The following is a 15,482-nucleotide window of genomic DNA, read 5'->3' as shown; positions in this document are numbered from 1 at the left end:
GAAACCTGAATCCCTAGGATTTGGAGTAAGGACAAAAGGGACAACCATGGTAGGCTTAGCCAACACTCTAATGCCTAGAGAAGCAACAACCCTATAAGCATCAGTACCCATAGATAAAGAAGCGAATGACAAAACATCATTTTTCTGCAACAATCGAACAACAAATTCCCCACAAAAATCCTCAGGTGCCTTGGAGGATGCAAGAACAGTGGAAACATCTTCCACAATACTACTGTCCACAAGTAACTTAGACTAGCCTAGGGATTTACCAACTACAACATTCATCTTCTCATTTTGTAAAGAAGCAAAAACACTATTCTTAGCAAAGGAAACATAAGAGCTACCATACTAACAAGATGGATCTTGGGAGAAACCCTTCCAACAAGAACCCATGGAAACCTTTCTAGCAACAAGATTAGACTCAACTTCTATATTGCACTCAACATTTAGAGGGTGGACTTCCCAAACCACAAACCCTTCTCTCCTGAACCACAAACCCTTCACAAATTTGATCCACTAAGAACTCCTTAGTAGTCAAAGGAGGTAGAAGCCCCTAGGTAAGTAAAAAATAGAGGGGGGGTAGAGTCTAGACCCTCCCCAACCAAAGCGTCCACATTTATAGTGCTATCTCCAGCCTCCTCTGCAAACCAACAATCTTGATCACTATTTCAGTAGTTTGCAACCCTGAAGTGAGCAAACAAATAAGCTTCCAATAATCTGTCAAGAAAAACTCATCTTCTTCATCAACAAAATTATCCCCATCGCCATCTTTTTCCTTTGAGTTTCTCTCGGAGGCTCTAGAACCTAAGAAATTTCCTCCATCATTAGGAGATAGGGTTTTTTCTTCTATCACACTTCTTATTTAACAAACATATTAGATAAGAGATAGTAAACCAAACTCCCACCTTCAAGTATTTGTAGTTTTCTATCTATCATTTTCTATTTCCCTCTAATCCCATTTGCCATTTCGTCCTACTTTTAAATCTAAACTCCCTACACCTATGCCTTTCAACAAAAAAGTTTCTTTGTTCTATCCTAAGATGCCTTGTTTCTCTATCACATAAAACATAAATCATTAATTTCCCCACATGTTTGTAAGAACTTTAGATCTAATATTTCTATAATAACCATAACTGACTATTTTTTAACAACACTTTTCAAATTTATAAATTTTAACTTAGATATTACAAAACCCAAATTTTACCATAGTTTTTTGTTAATATAGTTAACTCGAGTTTACAAAGGATGCTATTACTTTGAATAAACTCCTAAGTATTTTTTATTCTTTTCAAGGGAAAATAAATTCAGCAATAACATTAATAGCAACAAATTTACAATAACTATAAGCTAAAATTACTATGCTAAAATAATAATAAACATTACATATTTCACAAACTTAGTATAGTGAATCTTGCAACTTCATGAAGCACATTCATAGCCTTTGAATGATTTCGTATAAAATGAAAAAAGTTTTATCATTTTATTTTTAAAACTAAAGTGCTTTCATTCTTTGATTCTTACAAATCCAAAGGTTTTCATCCTCAAATTATCTAATTGTTTGAACTCAATATTTAGAAAAAATGGAAACAAGAGTTTTTAGGGGAATATTGAACAATTTCCAATGAATACATCTATCTTATTTATATATTTAATATCTATGGTTAGCTAAGTATCTATCCAAATAAATGGATCAAGTCTCACATGTAATACCCCCAATTGAATGCCTCTCTTTTATCCTACTTGAACTAGAATTCAAAATCATCCTTGTTATATAGAATTTAAATGTGATCTTTCTCAACTGATCACATTTTCACATAATTAATGAACTAGTGAACTTTATGAAACTCAAAACTTAATCTTTGTTGATCTCTTCTTTCCTTTTCTTCCCCTCTTTTCTCCCTTCCCCTAAACATTTATTACTTTTTGTATCTTCTTAAAACTTATCAATTTTCCACAAAATTCATGAATTTGTTAACTTTGTGACATCATGAATGAGGTAGCTTCTCCCATCCTTTATCACATTTTTATTCAAATTGTAAAGCTTCTAACTCTAAAACATTTTGAAATTCCCATCAATTTATGTTGCGCTTTTAGTGATTTTGTGAGCTTACTAACTTCACAGCAAGAAAAAACCTTGTAGTATTTTTGCATAGTTCATAAACTTGCAAAATTTACAAAAACTCTAACTTGTTGACCTTTTTTTTAACTCCTAGACATATTTTTTCCAAGATATTCAACAACTTTACAAGTAAATGTTAAAATAACTATTTTTGAATTTATTATACCTTAACCCACCAAAGATAGGGAATGAACAAAGTTCACCTCCAATTTGTGAAGGTTAGAAAGGATACATTACACCTTACAAGTTATAATATTTACCATACATATATCTTATGATTTTGTGTCATGATGTTTTTCATCCTCATATCTTTTAAATCTTATTTGTGCTTATGCCCTTCTTATTTTGTATCCATGACTCTTGTTATCTTGTTATTTGTCTTTATTAGGGACAATATTGGAGGAAACTATACATTATTTATTACATCCAATTTCGTAATCATATCTATACTTTTTTGTTTTCAGATATGATTTTATTGCTTTTACATGTTTTATCATTATAATGTTTTTTTTCCTTACCTCCAACCCCTTGCATCCTTCCTATGCAACCAATAAGAGGGGCCATGCCTTTTTATTATTATTATTTTGCAATAATATGCTCCTAATTATTCTCAAGTAGTACAGAATTTTATTAATGTTTCTGTCGTGCTCTGTGAAGTGTACCTGTACCTGCAACCACAATGCACTCAATAAATCATTATAAGCAGTGGTTAGTAAATTGAAACAATGAAAGACAAAGCCATAGCTAATCGAATTATTGCCTCTTAGTAAATGCGAGTATGAAAAATGCTCTCAGATTTGATTATGCAAATTCTAGTGACTTGACTACACTTAGATGGAGGATTTGAATGCTGAAAATGCATGATCTAGCAAGAATAGTATGATTAAGCTATATGAGTTCATGATTGATCTAGAAAATGAACTAAGATTAAGATGCAATTAAGCTAAGATTGAGCATGATAACATTGCAAAGAAATGATAAACTAGAAGCTAGATGCCTATAGTAACAATGCTTAAGCTACGAATGAGATGGGATCCATATTGCTCAAAATGAGGTCTATTTATAGGATTTTCCAAGGCTAGGGGTGATGTGGCAAGAATCAACGATTGAGATTGATCTGAAGATATCAATGGTTAAATTGGAGGTTGGCAAAGGGAGTTGGATTAAAGGGAATATATGTCATCTCTATGGTGACAAGTGTCAAGAGGCTTCTAGAAGGAATTAGATGAAAGCGAACACTTAGTGACAAGTGTCATAAGGTTCCAGAAGATGTTGGATGAAAGGGAACATGGTGGTAGGTAGAATGGGTTAGGTTTAGGAATGGTTAGGTTTAGGAGTGGTAGAAGTTAGGAGAATTTGAATTTAAAAATTCAAATAATAAGAAAAGGATAATTAATCTCAACAACTCATAAATTTGATTTGTTTTAATTAATTAAAGGATTTGAAGAAATGATTTTGGATGGAGGGAATTAATTAATTAAAGGGGTGAAATGAACCTATTTAATAAATCCTTAGATTTATTAATAAGTAGATGAATGAGAGATTTAATCAAATTGCTTAGTGAATTCAATTAAATTGGGAAGGAGAGATTAATTAAATAATTGCTTATTTAATTAATTATCTTCAGACTATTTTTAGGTGTATACAGTTTCTATGGTGTTAGAATCTTCCTCTTAGTCAAAATCTCTTTGTTTTTCCTCTTAATTAGGTTTCTATAACATTTGTACTTAGTTGGAGCCCGACCACTTTTTCATTAATTAAGATCTTTTACCCTTCTTATTTTTACTAGTATTATTTTGTAAAATAATTTTCTAAACATGTTATGGTTAGAGCCTATTTTTGAATGTGTAATATATGCTACTCATTGCATGCTTTTTTGATTTGTCAGTTGTCAATGAAGCATTCATTACATGGAGAGTAAAAGAATACTCATTCATATCCATGTCCTTTGAGTGTGAAATATATTTAAAAAAAATACAAATAATCATCATTTTCAATCATGTTTTGGACTCACTTTGACTATATTATCCTTTATACATCTATTAATATGTAAGTTAAACCACTTTTATGCAAAAGTCAAAAAGTAGTATTCTCTAAGCTTTGTTCTATTTATCACCTTTGTTCAAATCTATGAGTGTGAGATTTTTCATGTAAATAAAATTAAGCCTCAAATGTTTAAATTGTATTTTTAAATTGAACTCATGTTCCCTCTTTCTTATTGGCAACTAGAAGCTAAAAAAACTTAAATAAAAATTACACGCTTGATTAGGATATTTAAGGACGTGTCTAAACTTACAATACCTAGATCTAGCACCATCACAAAACTAACATAAAAGCATGCTAAAGCATCCAAATTACATTATCAACTTACACCAACATACCATGACATAATCCACACTAGACTTTTGTCTTTTTTTTTCCTTCATCATTAAAATCCACCCCTCTAAGAATTGATCTCTAAAGAATTAATTCTTATTTAGCAATCTTAACAATACCCCTAAACAACACCACTCTTGGAAAACAAGTCAAATCAAGCAAAATTTCAATTATTAAAACTTATTCAAATGAAATTCAAAAACTAAATTTAATTTTGTACACAACTCATATTCCACAATACATGATTTTAGGAAATAAAGTCATTTGTGATGAATCATGAGCTGCTTCTTTCAAATGGAGGTATACTATTATATGAGCGGCAGTTGGGAAGTTCATCTTTCACATATTATATCCGATCAAAGGGGCTTAGTTGTTCACTCATTAACATAAGTACTATACAATAAACTTTGCTAAATACCTTTTGGCATTTACTTTAAGCTAACAATGACGGGGTTTCTCGTTTTTCCACTTAGCAGAACCAAAGCTCACACAACTTTAAGGGCAGAATCGCCTTGGATTTAAAACACAGAACACCCAACATTTCGCCTGAAAATGCATAAACTAATATAGACCAACATAACTCTACTAGGGGAAAGGACCCAGTAGTCGTGCACCCTAACTTCACGCTTCTCAAAATCCTACTTGGAAATTTCGAATCACTCCGATTTTTTTCAGCAGCTTACTTGGCAAGTCCCCTGCTTATAACTAAGGTTTCAGGGCCACATCATCAAATATGATGCCACATCAGCATGCTTTTTGCCAAGGTGTCCAAAACAGCCCCAAAAAAAAGTGAGACCAATAGGCGTGCATTAGAGACCCCAATAGTTGTGCAGCCGATGTGGCATCATCTGATTGGTTACTTTTTACAATATTAGTACATTTCTTAACAACTATTGGTACATTTCCTAACAACTGTTGGTACATTTCCTAACAAAAATTGATATTTTTTGTTTCAAACAATAGATTTTATTTGTTCAATTTTTGGAACAAAAGGTATCAACAACCCTCACAACAATTGGAACATGCTCAACTACTAGGTCCTTTCCCCTAATAAATAGACAAAGCAATGCCCTATAAAACATCATACAAGAGCAAGATATAAACAAGAGCAAGATATAAACAAGAAAAATAAGTTTAGGAATATGCATGTACCTGGAAACTTGCTGCACTAGAAATCCCTAAAACAGAATGTCACCAGGGCGACTTGTGGACTTCAAAATCACGCTTTACGCATGAAATAAGAGACAGATGTGCCTAGGAGATTTGAACTTCCATTTGATCAGTGCTGCATTAAATAAGAGTTGATGCTGGGCTGGAGAGTACAAGTGAATTGTTAAGCATTACATTCACTATTTACTGCGGTACAAAGTAATGATCACAGTTTCGGTCATGCAATAATTATCTGCTAGTCTGTGTTTGAGTAGGAGCGTGTAGCCCCAACAGCTACTGAAGTCATTTCTCATCAAGAAAAGTTCGAAAATATGTACCTGAACATGGTGATTATGACTTCTCCAAAAAGTCAGATTATACGAACTGTCCCAATTTTCACAATTTTTTTTTTTTTAATGATATTAAGACTCCAAATCAATTTTTTTAAGTTTTTGTTTTTGAATCCGTAAAATGGCTGGTACGAACAGGAGGAATTGGTTTGATTCAACAGTGAGTAATCTGTAGACGTTATTATAAAGTCGATTAGATGTTTCCCGGTGAAGATGGCAGCCTTAGTGCAGCTAGTGCTCTTCATCTTCAGTCTTGTCTTGGAACCAGAACGGACAAGTGAAGGACAAGGACGTTTCACATCGCCAAATAAAAATTTGGCACTGGCTATGCAGCCCTTTAAAAGGCATTGCATAGCTTAGGCTCATCCTTATGCAGGTAACTACCATCGTGAGCAGGCCTCGGGGTAAACAATGCCAAAGGAAAACGGTGCCGTTAAAAACATAATGATTTAACATAATATTAAGTTAGGTATATTGATAAAAAAATATTATTTTCATGTGACTAACATTTTAAATTTATTTTTTAATAAATTTTATTATTTTTAAAATTATATCTAGGGGAAGAGCACCGGTAGTTGAGCATCCTTACTTCACGCTTTTCAAAATTTTATATGGAAATTTCAAATCACTTCCAATTTTTTACAGTACTTTACTTGGCAAGTCCCCTGCTTACAAGCAAGCTTTCAGCACTGCATCATCAAGTATAGTGCCACATCAGCATGCTTTTTGCCAAGGTGTCCAAAACAGCCCAAAAACAAGTGAGACCAATAGGCATGCAAAAGAGGCCCCAATAGTTGTGCAACTGATATGGCATCCCCTGATTGGTTACTTTTTACAATATTAGTACATTTCCTAACAACTATTGGTACATTTCTTAACAAAAATTAATAATTTATGTTTCAAACAATAGGTTTTATTTGTTCAATTTTTGGAACAAAAGGTATCAACAACCCTCACAACAATTGGTACATGCTCAACTACTCGTGCTCTTCCCCTATTTATTAAATTGTTTTTTTTCTATTGGATCCAGAAATTTATTAAATTTTAAAAATTTATATATAAATTTTAATTTTGAGATTTTGAGTAAAACATTAATGTAATTAACATAAGTGATATTTTTAGATATAGATTGTTATTAATTTATTTAAGTTTTATAGGTAGAAATAATTTAAAAAATAATTGATATCAATTTGAATAATATTTTATTAATCTTTAGATCAAATTTATATGATTGTACATTTTAATTTAATTATATTAAAATATTTTTTTCTTAATATACACATCATATATGCATTCAATAACTCTAAAATATAGAAAAAAAATTGTTGTTTTCTATTATGTAAAATACAAGAAACTATCATAAAAAATTGATAAATAATATGGTGAATGTAATTTGTAATTTATAATAATATGGCTCATTTGTCTAAAAATCAATATATTTTAGTTATGTTTTAATAATATTTTTTAATATTTATTATATTTTATTTAATAAATTTTTAATTTTTAAATTTTTTTAAAATATATTTTACTTATATTGCATTTTTATTCTTTAAAATATTTTATTTATATTATATTAATCTAAATGTTTGAAATATTCAGATAGTTGATCTCCAAATGTGTAACCGCCTATTACATCTAATCATTAAATAGAAGATTGGTACATAAAAGTTCCTTATGCATTACAATAAATTTGACCATATAAAAATGATTTACAATAAGTTAATTTTTAAAATTGATTAAACTTATTAAATAGTTGTCATATAAGTAGTCCTATTTTATGTGGTTTATGTAAGTATATTTATTGTTTGTTTGTTTTCAAATCAATTAAAGTTTGACATAAGAATATTTTTAATGATTTTAATTATATTTTTGAAATAAAATTAAAATAACATAGATATATTATTAAAAGGAATCATGTAGCCAAATTATATAAAAGAAGAATAGAAAACTAGATTAACCATAGAAGAACACCTTTGTAAAATATACCAACTATAACCTCTCAAATTGGAAGAACACTACATACAAAGATTAAAAGTGAAAACTAATGAATTTGCCAATGTTAACCTTTGTTTCAATTAAATGTTATAGCACGAAAATGTAATCATGAAATTAAACCACACCCATAAACCAATCCCTAAATGAAAGTAACCCTATGATAAATAGTATGCCAAATTTAACAAAAACCCTAATTTATGACTTATTGATATTCATAACAATTTTCCACATGCCACTCTCAATGATCATTTTTTCCCATTTTAAAAAAGGGGTAATCTCATTCTGCACTTCTATTTGCTGATTATGCGAGTGGCTAGATTAAGAAAAGATTATGAGGAGGAATTTACTGAATAAAATAATTAGTAAGCAAGAATTTATTGATATGATTCTGCTAGGAGGATATTGCATGCATAGGCAGTACAGGAGTATGCATCAACAAAAGATAGCTCAGATGATAGAACAAGGTCACTTCCTCATGGTGTTACCATAGTATCGTAATACTTGTACAACAATGACAGGCCAAAGCTTGTTTTTTTCTGTTACATGGATTTAATATGAGAAAAATAGAACGGAACGTGAAAAATTAATAACTATGAAGCTAACTTAAAATAGCAACAATTTTTTTTTTCATATTTCATGGATTTAAGATATGCTGAAAATTTTGGCAAATGGGTCATGATTTTCCATACCATCAAACTCTAGTTAAAGAATTTTAGCACTACTTTTTGAATTTTATTAGACTAGTATTATCATAGCAGATAGAAAGAGGTTCATCAAACAATATTTCAATGTCTTTGAATTTTTTAATCTATAATACCTAAATACAACAAGTAGCGGCAATAATATGTTCAGCTTCAGTAGTAGACAGAGGTACTAAATCCTATTTCTTATTTGACCAAGAAACCAATTGGGGTCCAAGGAAAAATGCAACCCCACTAATACCTTTCCTGTCATCCACACAACCAACCCAACATGCATCCATATAGGCAATAAGAGTGAATTAGATCTTTTGGGATACCACAAACCATAGTCTTCTATTCCTTTTTTCCTAGGGTTAGTTCTTTTAGAAAACATATAATAACCTTCGTATATGTGGATAAGAGTACCATGACCCTTTGGGTAGTAAATGAATCTTTGGGTTCTATATTACCTTAAGAGAGAAAAATAATTGAGAATAAGTGACATTAGTTCATACATGAGCAACATAGATCCAATTATATTTATATGTTATTCATGTTGAGAGAGGCCAACTCAATTGAGAGATACATAATGTAGCTCGACCTAAACAGCTAAGCTCAAGTCATTAGTGATTCTTTTATTTATCATTCATCTTGGGTTTTTAATGTAGTACATTCCATTATTTAAAAGCTCTGCCAAGATACAAACACTATACTTAAGGAGGTTAGGTACTTTAAATGGATTACTTGGTGTTATAAGAGAGATCATGGTCTTCATCTTGACTAATGGCAAGGCTCCATTATAATCAACAAGGTGATGTGAAGAACAAATCATTGAGAGAACCACCTATTCATTTATATATGTTTTCATTGTGTTAGTTAAAACCTATCTATTATTTGTAAATTATATCTTTAAATGATCTATCATATATATATTGAATCATTCATGCTTTGATTTTTTGTTGTATTATGATAAGATCTTATAATACAGTGAAACAAAGAGCATTTAATGATTTCATGCCTTGATTAACCCTTTCAAAATTGACAAATATTAAAACTAATAAGAAAATTAATAATAATAAAACTATCCATGTATTTTATTGTACGAAATAAAAATATATATTTATTGATTAATATCTAACTTGATTAAACTTTTAATCATAATTTATCATATTAATAGATGATAAGAATGAATATATTTAATATCCTTTAGTAATTATACTGAATGAAATTATGTGAAAATCATGTTGATTCTTATAAAATTAGAATGTAAAGGGGGATAACCAACCAAAATATGATATTTAAAGTTTAAATTGGAAAGGGACATGCTTGCAACTAGAAACTTGTCTTGGTATTGATAAATGGTTAGATCCAAGCAAAAATTTAACTAAATGGAACTAACTACATTAATAAGTGTGATAAATAGTCCATTAAGATGAATTCAGAGGAGTATGTATAGATGATTGAGGTATTAATGATTGTATATAAGTATATATTTGCATAAAAGGATAAAGAAGTTAGGAGAAAAAGTCAAAATTCATACAATATCATGTCATTTAAAATTATACGTATGCAATATAGTTCCAAATAGAAATAGGAAAATGACATGTATATACAAATTTCACCATTATAATATTATAGAGTTTCATTTAAAATCATTCAAGCACACATATCTTATGCCTACTATTGGAAAAGCAGTTAAAACAACATGATCACTTTCCAATATAGGAGTAAATCAATAAAGTTGGAAACATAAGTGTCGCATGGCTAAAAAAGAAACAATTTTATAGCTAAACACTTCTTTGATTTACAAAATCCTAAGACAAACTTAGGTTTCTATTAAGTTCTAAAATATTAGAACCAATTTTTTTTTGTGAAGGATCAAATAAATTTAAATAGCAAACATGCTTTGGTATGAAACTTAGAATATTTATATTCATGTGAAAGAAGGGACGAGATAGAAATGACAATTTTATATGTTATGAATTGTATTATTTTAAATCATATTATTGATTTTAAATAGAATGTATTTTTTATATGGAACTTCAAAATACTTATATTCATGTAAAAGAGGGGACAAGATGGAAATGAAAATTACAAATGTTATCCATACCATTATTCTAAATGGTAGCGTTGATTTATTTTACTATTAAAAGGAAATACATTGTGTAAATTATTTTAGCCAATCTTGGAATATTGTTAGGTCTTCATGCGTCCTTGAATGATATTAACTCCCATATACCTGCATGTGTTGCAATAATAAAATATTTTTGTTAATGTTGTAACTTGAAATCTTTGGGGCCTAAATAATGTAGATTAATTGTAAATAAATAAAGTACCTTCCAAGCATCATGGTAGTGGCTTGTGGATTAGTGCCAGGAGAATCCTTATAGATTGAGCCATCCACAACTCTTAGATTATCAACACCTTTGACTTGATATCTTTTGTCAACAACCAAATCAACCTGACAACCCCCATGGTAATGGAAAATTGTACTTAGTGTATCTTTGCAGAACTTGGCCAAGGAATCATCATTTGATATATTCTTTGGCAATGCGGTCCCCAAGAATCGAAGTATTTTTGAATGTCCATTATCTATAAATGCAAATTCTTGAATAGACGATGTCATACTTAGATTAACCATTACTTTCACACATAACATACATTTTTTTAAATCAAGAGGGTTTGAATAGTAATTGTAACGAACATATGGGTTATCTTGAGGATTTGTGCTTCTAAGCCAAAGGTTACCCCTTGATAATGGAAATGCCACCTTACCTGCAACAAAACCTAAATATTGTGTGTTTGTAGCATTATTTTGCTGGGGAAAGCTAAGAGGCTCAATGTAGAGATTTGAATCATCTAGAATGCCTACTACTTGTGTAGTAGCAAATTCAAGTGGTTTGGATGATTCTATTATGAAATTTACAATAGGATTATCTTGAACATTTTTTCCTATTGAGGGTAAATCTAAAACAATAGGTATATTCAACTTTTTAAGTTGTTGTACTGGACCAATTCCACTTAATAGTAGAAGTTGAGTGCTGCCTAGAGTTCCTGCTGACAAAATCACCTCATTCTTGGTTGACAATTTATTAAGTAATACTTGAATATGCAAACCATCAATACCACTCGTTATGTTCACTCCAATAGCCTTAGGCTTTCCTGCAATATAAATATTCTTCACAATGTAAGATACATATTAGGAGCAAGAAATATTGTAATATGAACCTGGTCTATAACTTGAAATGGTTGTAGCTTCTGAGATCTCTATATATTATAAAAGATAGAAGAAATATTAATCTAGTTTGAAAACACGAGAATTCCAAAATAAAAGATCTATACCAACCTGATGCCTTCTTGAAAAGGACTTTGCTGGCTGTAGCATTCAGAAGAACTACAATATTGTGTGGATTTGCATACTGGAGAAGATCTGCGGCTGTATGTCTCTTTCCATTCTTGTCAAAAATTGAAGCACCGATCTTGGTGCCCTCCAAATGTTCCAAACTATATCCATTGTATGGAAGAATTCCTGCTTCAATAAGCCCATCCTTGATAGCAGAATTAATAGTAGAAAGCTTCTCTGGTTTGAAGACATTTAACTTCTCCACCCATTCATACGATTCATTCACAAGTTTCTTATCCCATTTCATTTTCCCTATATATTCAGAGCTCGCCCTGCTGTAGAAGCCAGCGTTGATGGCTGTTCCACCTCCCAAAACTCTCCCCCTTACCAATTGCATTCCATCTTCTGACACAAAGCCCTGCGCTACATCTGGATAATTTTTGGGACCCCCCAAAAGCTTGAAAAAGGCTCTGAAATCCTCCACATCGGGATTTCCATAGGGAGAGTCTCCCCTCTCCAATAGCAAAACAGAGTAGTGCTGTGAGAGAGTTGCAGCCAGGGGACACCCAGCTGCACCTCCTCCAACCACAATGTAATCATAACTCCTTGCAGCCGCCTTTGCAGCATCAAATGTCATGAACGGATATGGGTATTCTGCAAATATTTAAAACACAGAGAATTAAATATAGCCATAACAGTTTTTTTCATGTGTGTATTCATAACAATTTTCGACATGCTACCCTGATGAATTATCATTTTTTCCCATTTAAAAAAAGGGGTAATCTCATTCTGTACTTCTATTTGCTGATTATGCCAGTGGCTGGATTAAGAAAAGATTATGAGGAGGAATTTACTGAATAAAATATATTAATAAGTATGTATTTATAGATATGATTCTGCTAGGAGGATATTGCATGCATATGCAGTACAGGAGTATGCATCAACAAAAGATAGCTCAGATGATAGAACAAGGTCACTTCCTCATGGTATTACCATAGTATCGTAATACTTGCACAACAATGACAGGCCAAAGCCTGTTTTTTCTGTTACATGGATTTAATATGAGAAAAATAGAACGGAACGTGAAAAATTAATAGCTATGAAGTCAACTTAAAATAGCAACAACAAAAAAAATTCATATTTCATGCCAAATATAGTTCATAGACATCAAAATAAAACAAAGAATATGTGTTGGATATGAAAATGATAAAAGATATGCTGAAAATTTTGGCAAATGGGTCATGATTTTCCATACCATCAAACTCTAGTTAAAGAATTTTAGCACTACTTTTTCAATTTTTGAAATTTCAATATCATCAGCAATGTTACTCTTTTTAGAAGTTAGCGTGCAAAACTAAACAGTTAAACAAGAAATACACAACAAAATATCAAACCATGAGGCTATAATTGCAAAGTCAGAGACTAAGAAATAATTGTACCTCGGAAGAAAAAAAATGATTCCAAACAAAATCGTGAAAGTTAGTACAGACCTAGTTTAGATGTTGCTTGTGAACAGAATTGATGGCGTTGATATGTAACAATCAAGAGGCACGAAATCAAAAGGAATTGTATCTTCATCCTCATTATTCAATCTAATTCCTCTTCTAGAATTGAAAGTGAGATGAATATTTTGTGAAGCTCTTGTATCCTTTTATAGATGAGATACGAGGATGATTGATCTTTCTTTTTGACGTCACGCCGATGACATACAAGTGTTGAAATTCATTGCACGTTTTTCTGATCTTGTTGAATATGAAATATTCCAAAGAGAAATTGTCAACCTCTCCCAACTTTCATTATTATAAGTGTTTGTTTAGAATTAATCTATACTTGGAAGTGTCAACCATTTATGAGGATGAGGGTGGACAGAAGTAATGTGTACGCTTTTCAATAAAAGCTTATTTAAAATTAATATGTACTTGAGATCGTGAACGCTTTACATCTGTCATAAGCATTCAAATGTATCGATTGTCATTGAAATGATTTTTTATTATTCAATATAAGAAATCCCCGCTGAATAATCTTACCGAATTTAAACTCCACCCGCATTAACTTAAAGAAACTTAAAATTAAACCATAAAAATCTTATAGAACTTAAGATTCAACTGAAAAATGTCAACCATTTACAACTTGCGTTATGTCATCACCTTTTTTTTTATTATTATTGTAATTGTTGACCTATAATTCAGATGTACGTTTACTAATCGACTAATCCATGCGTGGATTTAGCTCAAAATGTCAAACCCTCTGCAACCGTCCAAAGTGTTATGCAAAGAGGTTTTTCTAAGACATTCAAATAGAATTTGGAGGAGAAAGAAAGGGCCTTTGAGTTTCATGAGGAAGATTGAATTATTATTTATATTTTTATTAATGAGCAAAGAGATGTTCTTATAAAAAAATTTGGTTAAATATATGATTGTTTTGGATTTGTTGTGTACGTTCCTAGCATTCAATTATCCATAAACAAGAAGAAGTGAAAGACTAGGAAGAACACATGATCTTAAAACAAAACAAGAGGAAGAAAAGACTTTGGAATGAGTAAGACCCATAAAAATTAATTTATAAAAATTTAATTTAATATTAAATTATGATAATATTCATTAATTATTATTAATATAATGAACTCTATTATTGTGTTAACATTTTTTAAAAATACATAAAAAACTATATCATATTTTTTAAAAGAATAATAAATTTCAACGAATCTTGAAAACTTATACATAAAAAAGATATATTGTAAGAAAGTGAACAAAGTGATCATATTAATAGTAGGTAGCTTATATTATAATTGAATAAAAAGAGATAAAAGAAAAATGTTTTATATTATTCTATATAAAACAATTAAAAGTTAAATATATGAAATAACAGATACTTTACATAAAATCAATATGTTAATGTCCTGATTATAAAAAAAATCATATTTTGGAAAAGAATATGATATGTTTCAATTAATTTTATGATGCAAAACATAATAATATATATAAATATCTAAGCTAAATAAAATGGACAGGCCAACATTAGAGAGTATTAATATGCAATAAATGTTCATAATTTAATAAAAAGAAATAATATAAAGAATTTATATATTATTTTATATTAGTATATTAATATTCTATTATATATTATTCTATATGAAAATACATAATATTATAACTTTTTGAAGTATCATATAATAAACTAATTTTGCTAAATGGACATTTGAATGGGAGAACAAAGCATCAAGATCCTTACCATAAGGCCTTCTCTCATATTTTGCACTAGACAAAGATTTAAATGTAAGATCATTGATAGAGTCTTAAGGTGGCATAGAACATAAATGATCATAAAATGAACTAGGGTCTAATGCACACTAAAGCATATCCAAAATAGAACATGAAATTGTTAAGTTGAGCAATTTATGAAGCTAAAATTGTGAAAAAAAAATAGTGATTTGTAGCGAGTAAATTAATGATTAATTGAGAAAGAAACAA

The 15,482-nt window shown here is 30.3% G+C and overlaps 1 protein-coding gene across 1 annotated transcript; it reads right to left on the bottom strand.

The window, feature by feature from the left end:
- Positions 1-10,865: 10,865 nt before the first annotated feature.
- On the bottom strand, positions 10,866-14,061 carry LOC131054525 (protein HOTHEAD-like). The gene is made up of 5 exons (XM_057989057.1): positions 14,040-14,061; positions 12,016-12,666; positions 11,445-11,831; positions 11,006-11,261; positions 10,866-10,908 (listed from the first exon to the last, which is right to left on the bottom strand). The coding sequence occupies exons 1-5, from the start codon at positions 14,059-14,061 to the stop codon at positions 10,866-10,868; spliced, it is 1,359 nt and encodes a 452-aa protein (XP_057845040.1).
- Positions 14,062-15,482: the final 1,421 nt, after the last annotated feature.

This window comes from Cryptomeria japonica, chromosome 7 (assembly GCF_030272615.1).
Source record: "Cryptomeria japonica chromosome 7, Sugi_1.0, whole genome shotgun sequence".
In the NCBI taxonomy this organism is placed as follows: Eukaryota; Viridiplantae; Streptophyta; class Pinopsida; order Cupressales; family Cupressaceae; genus Cryptomeria; species Cryptomeria japonica.
This window is presented reverse-complemented; position numbering and strand designations above follow the sequence as displayed.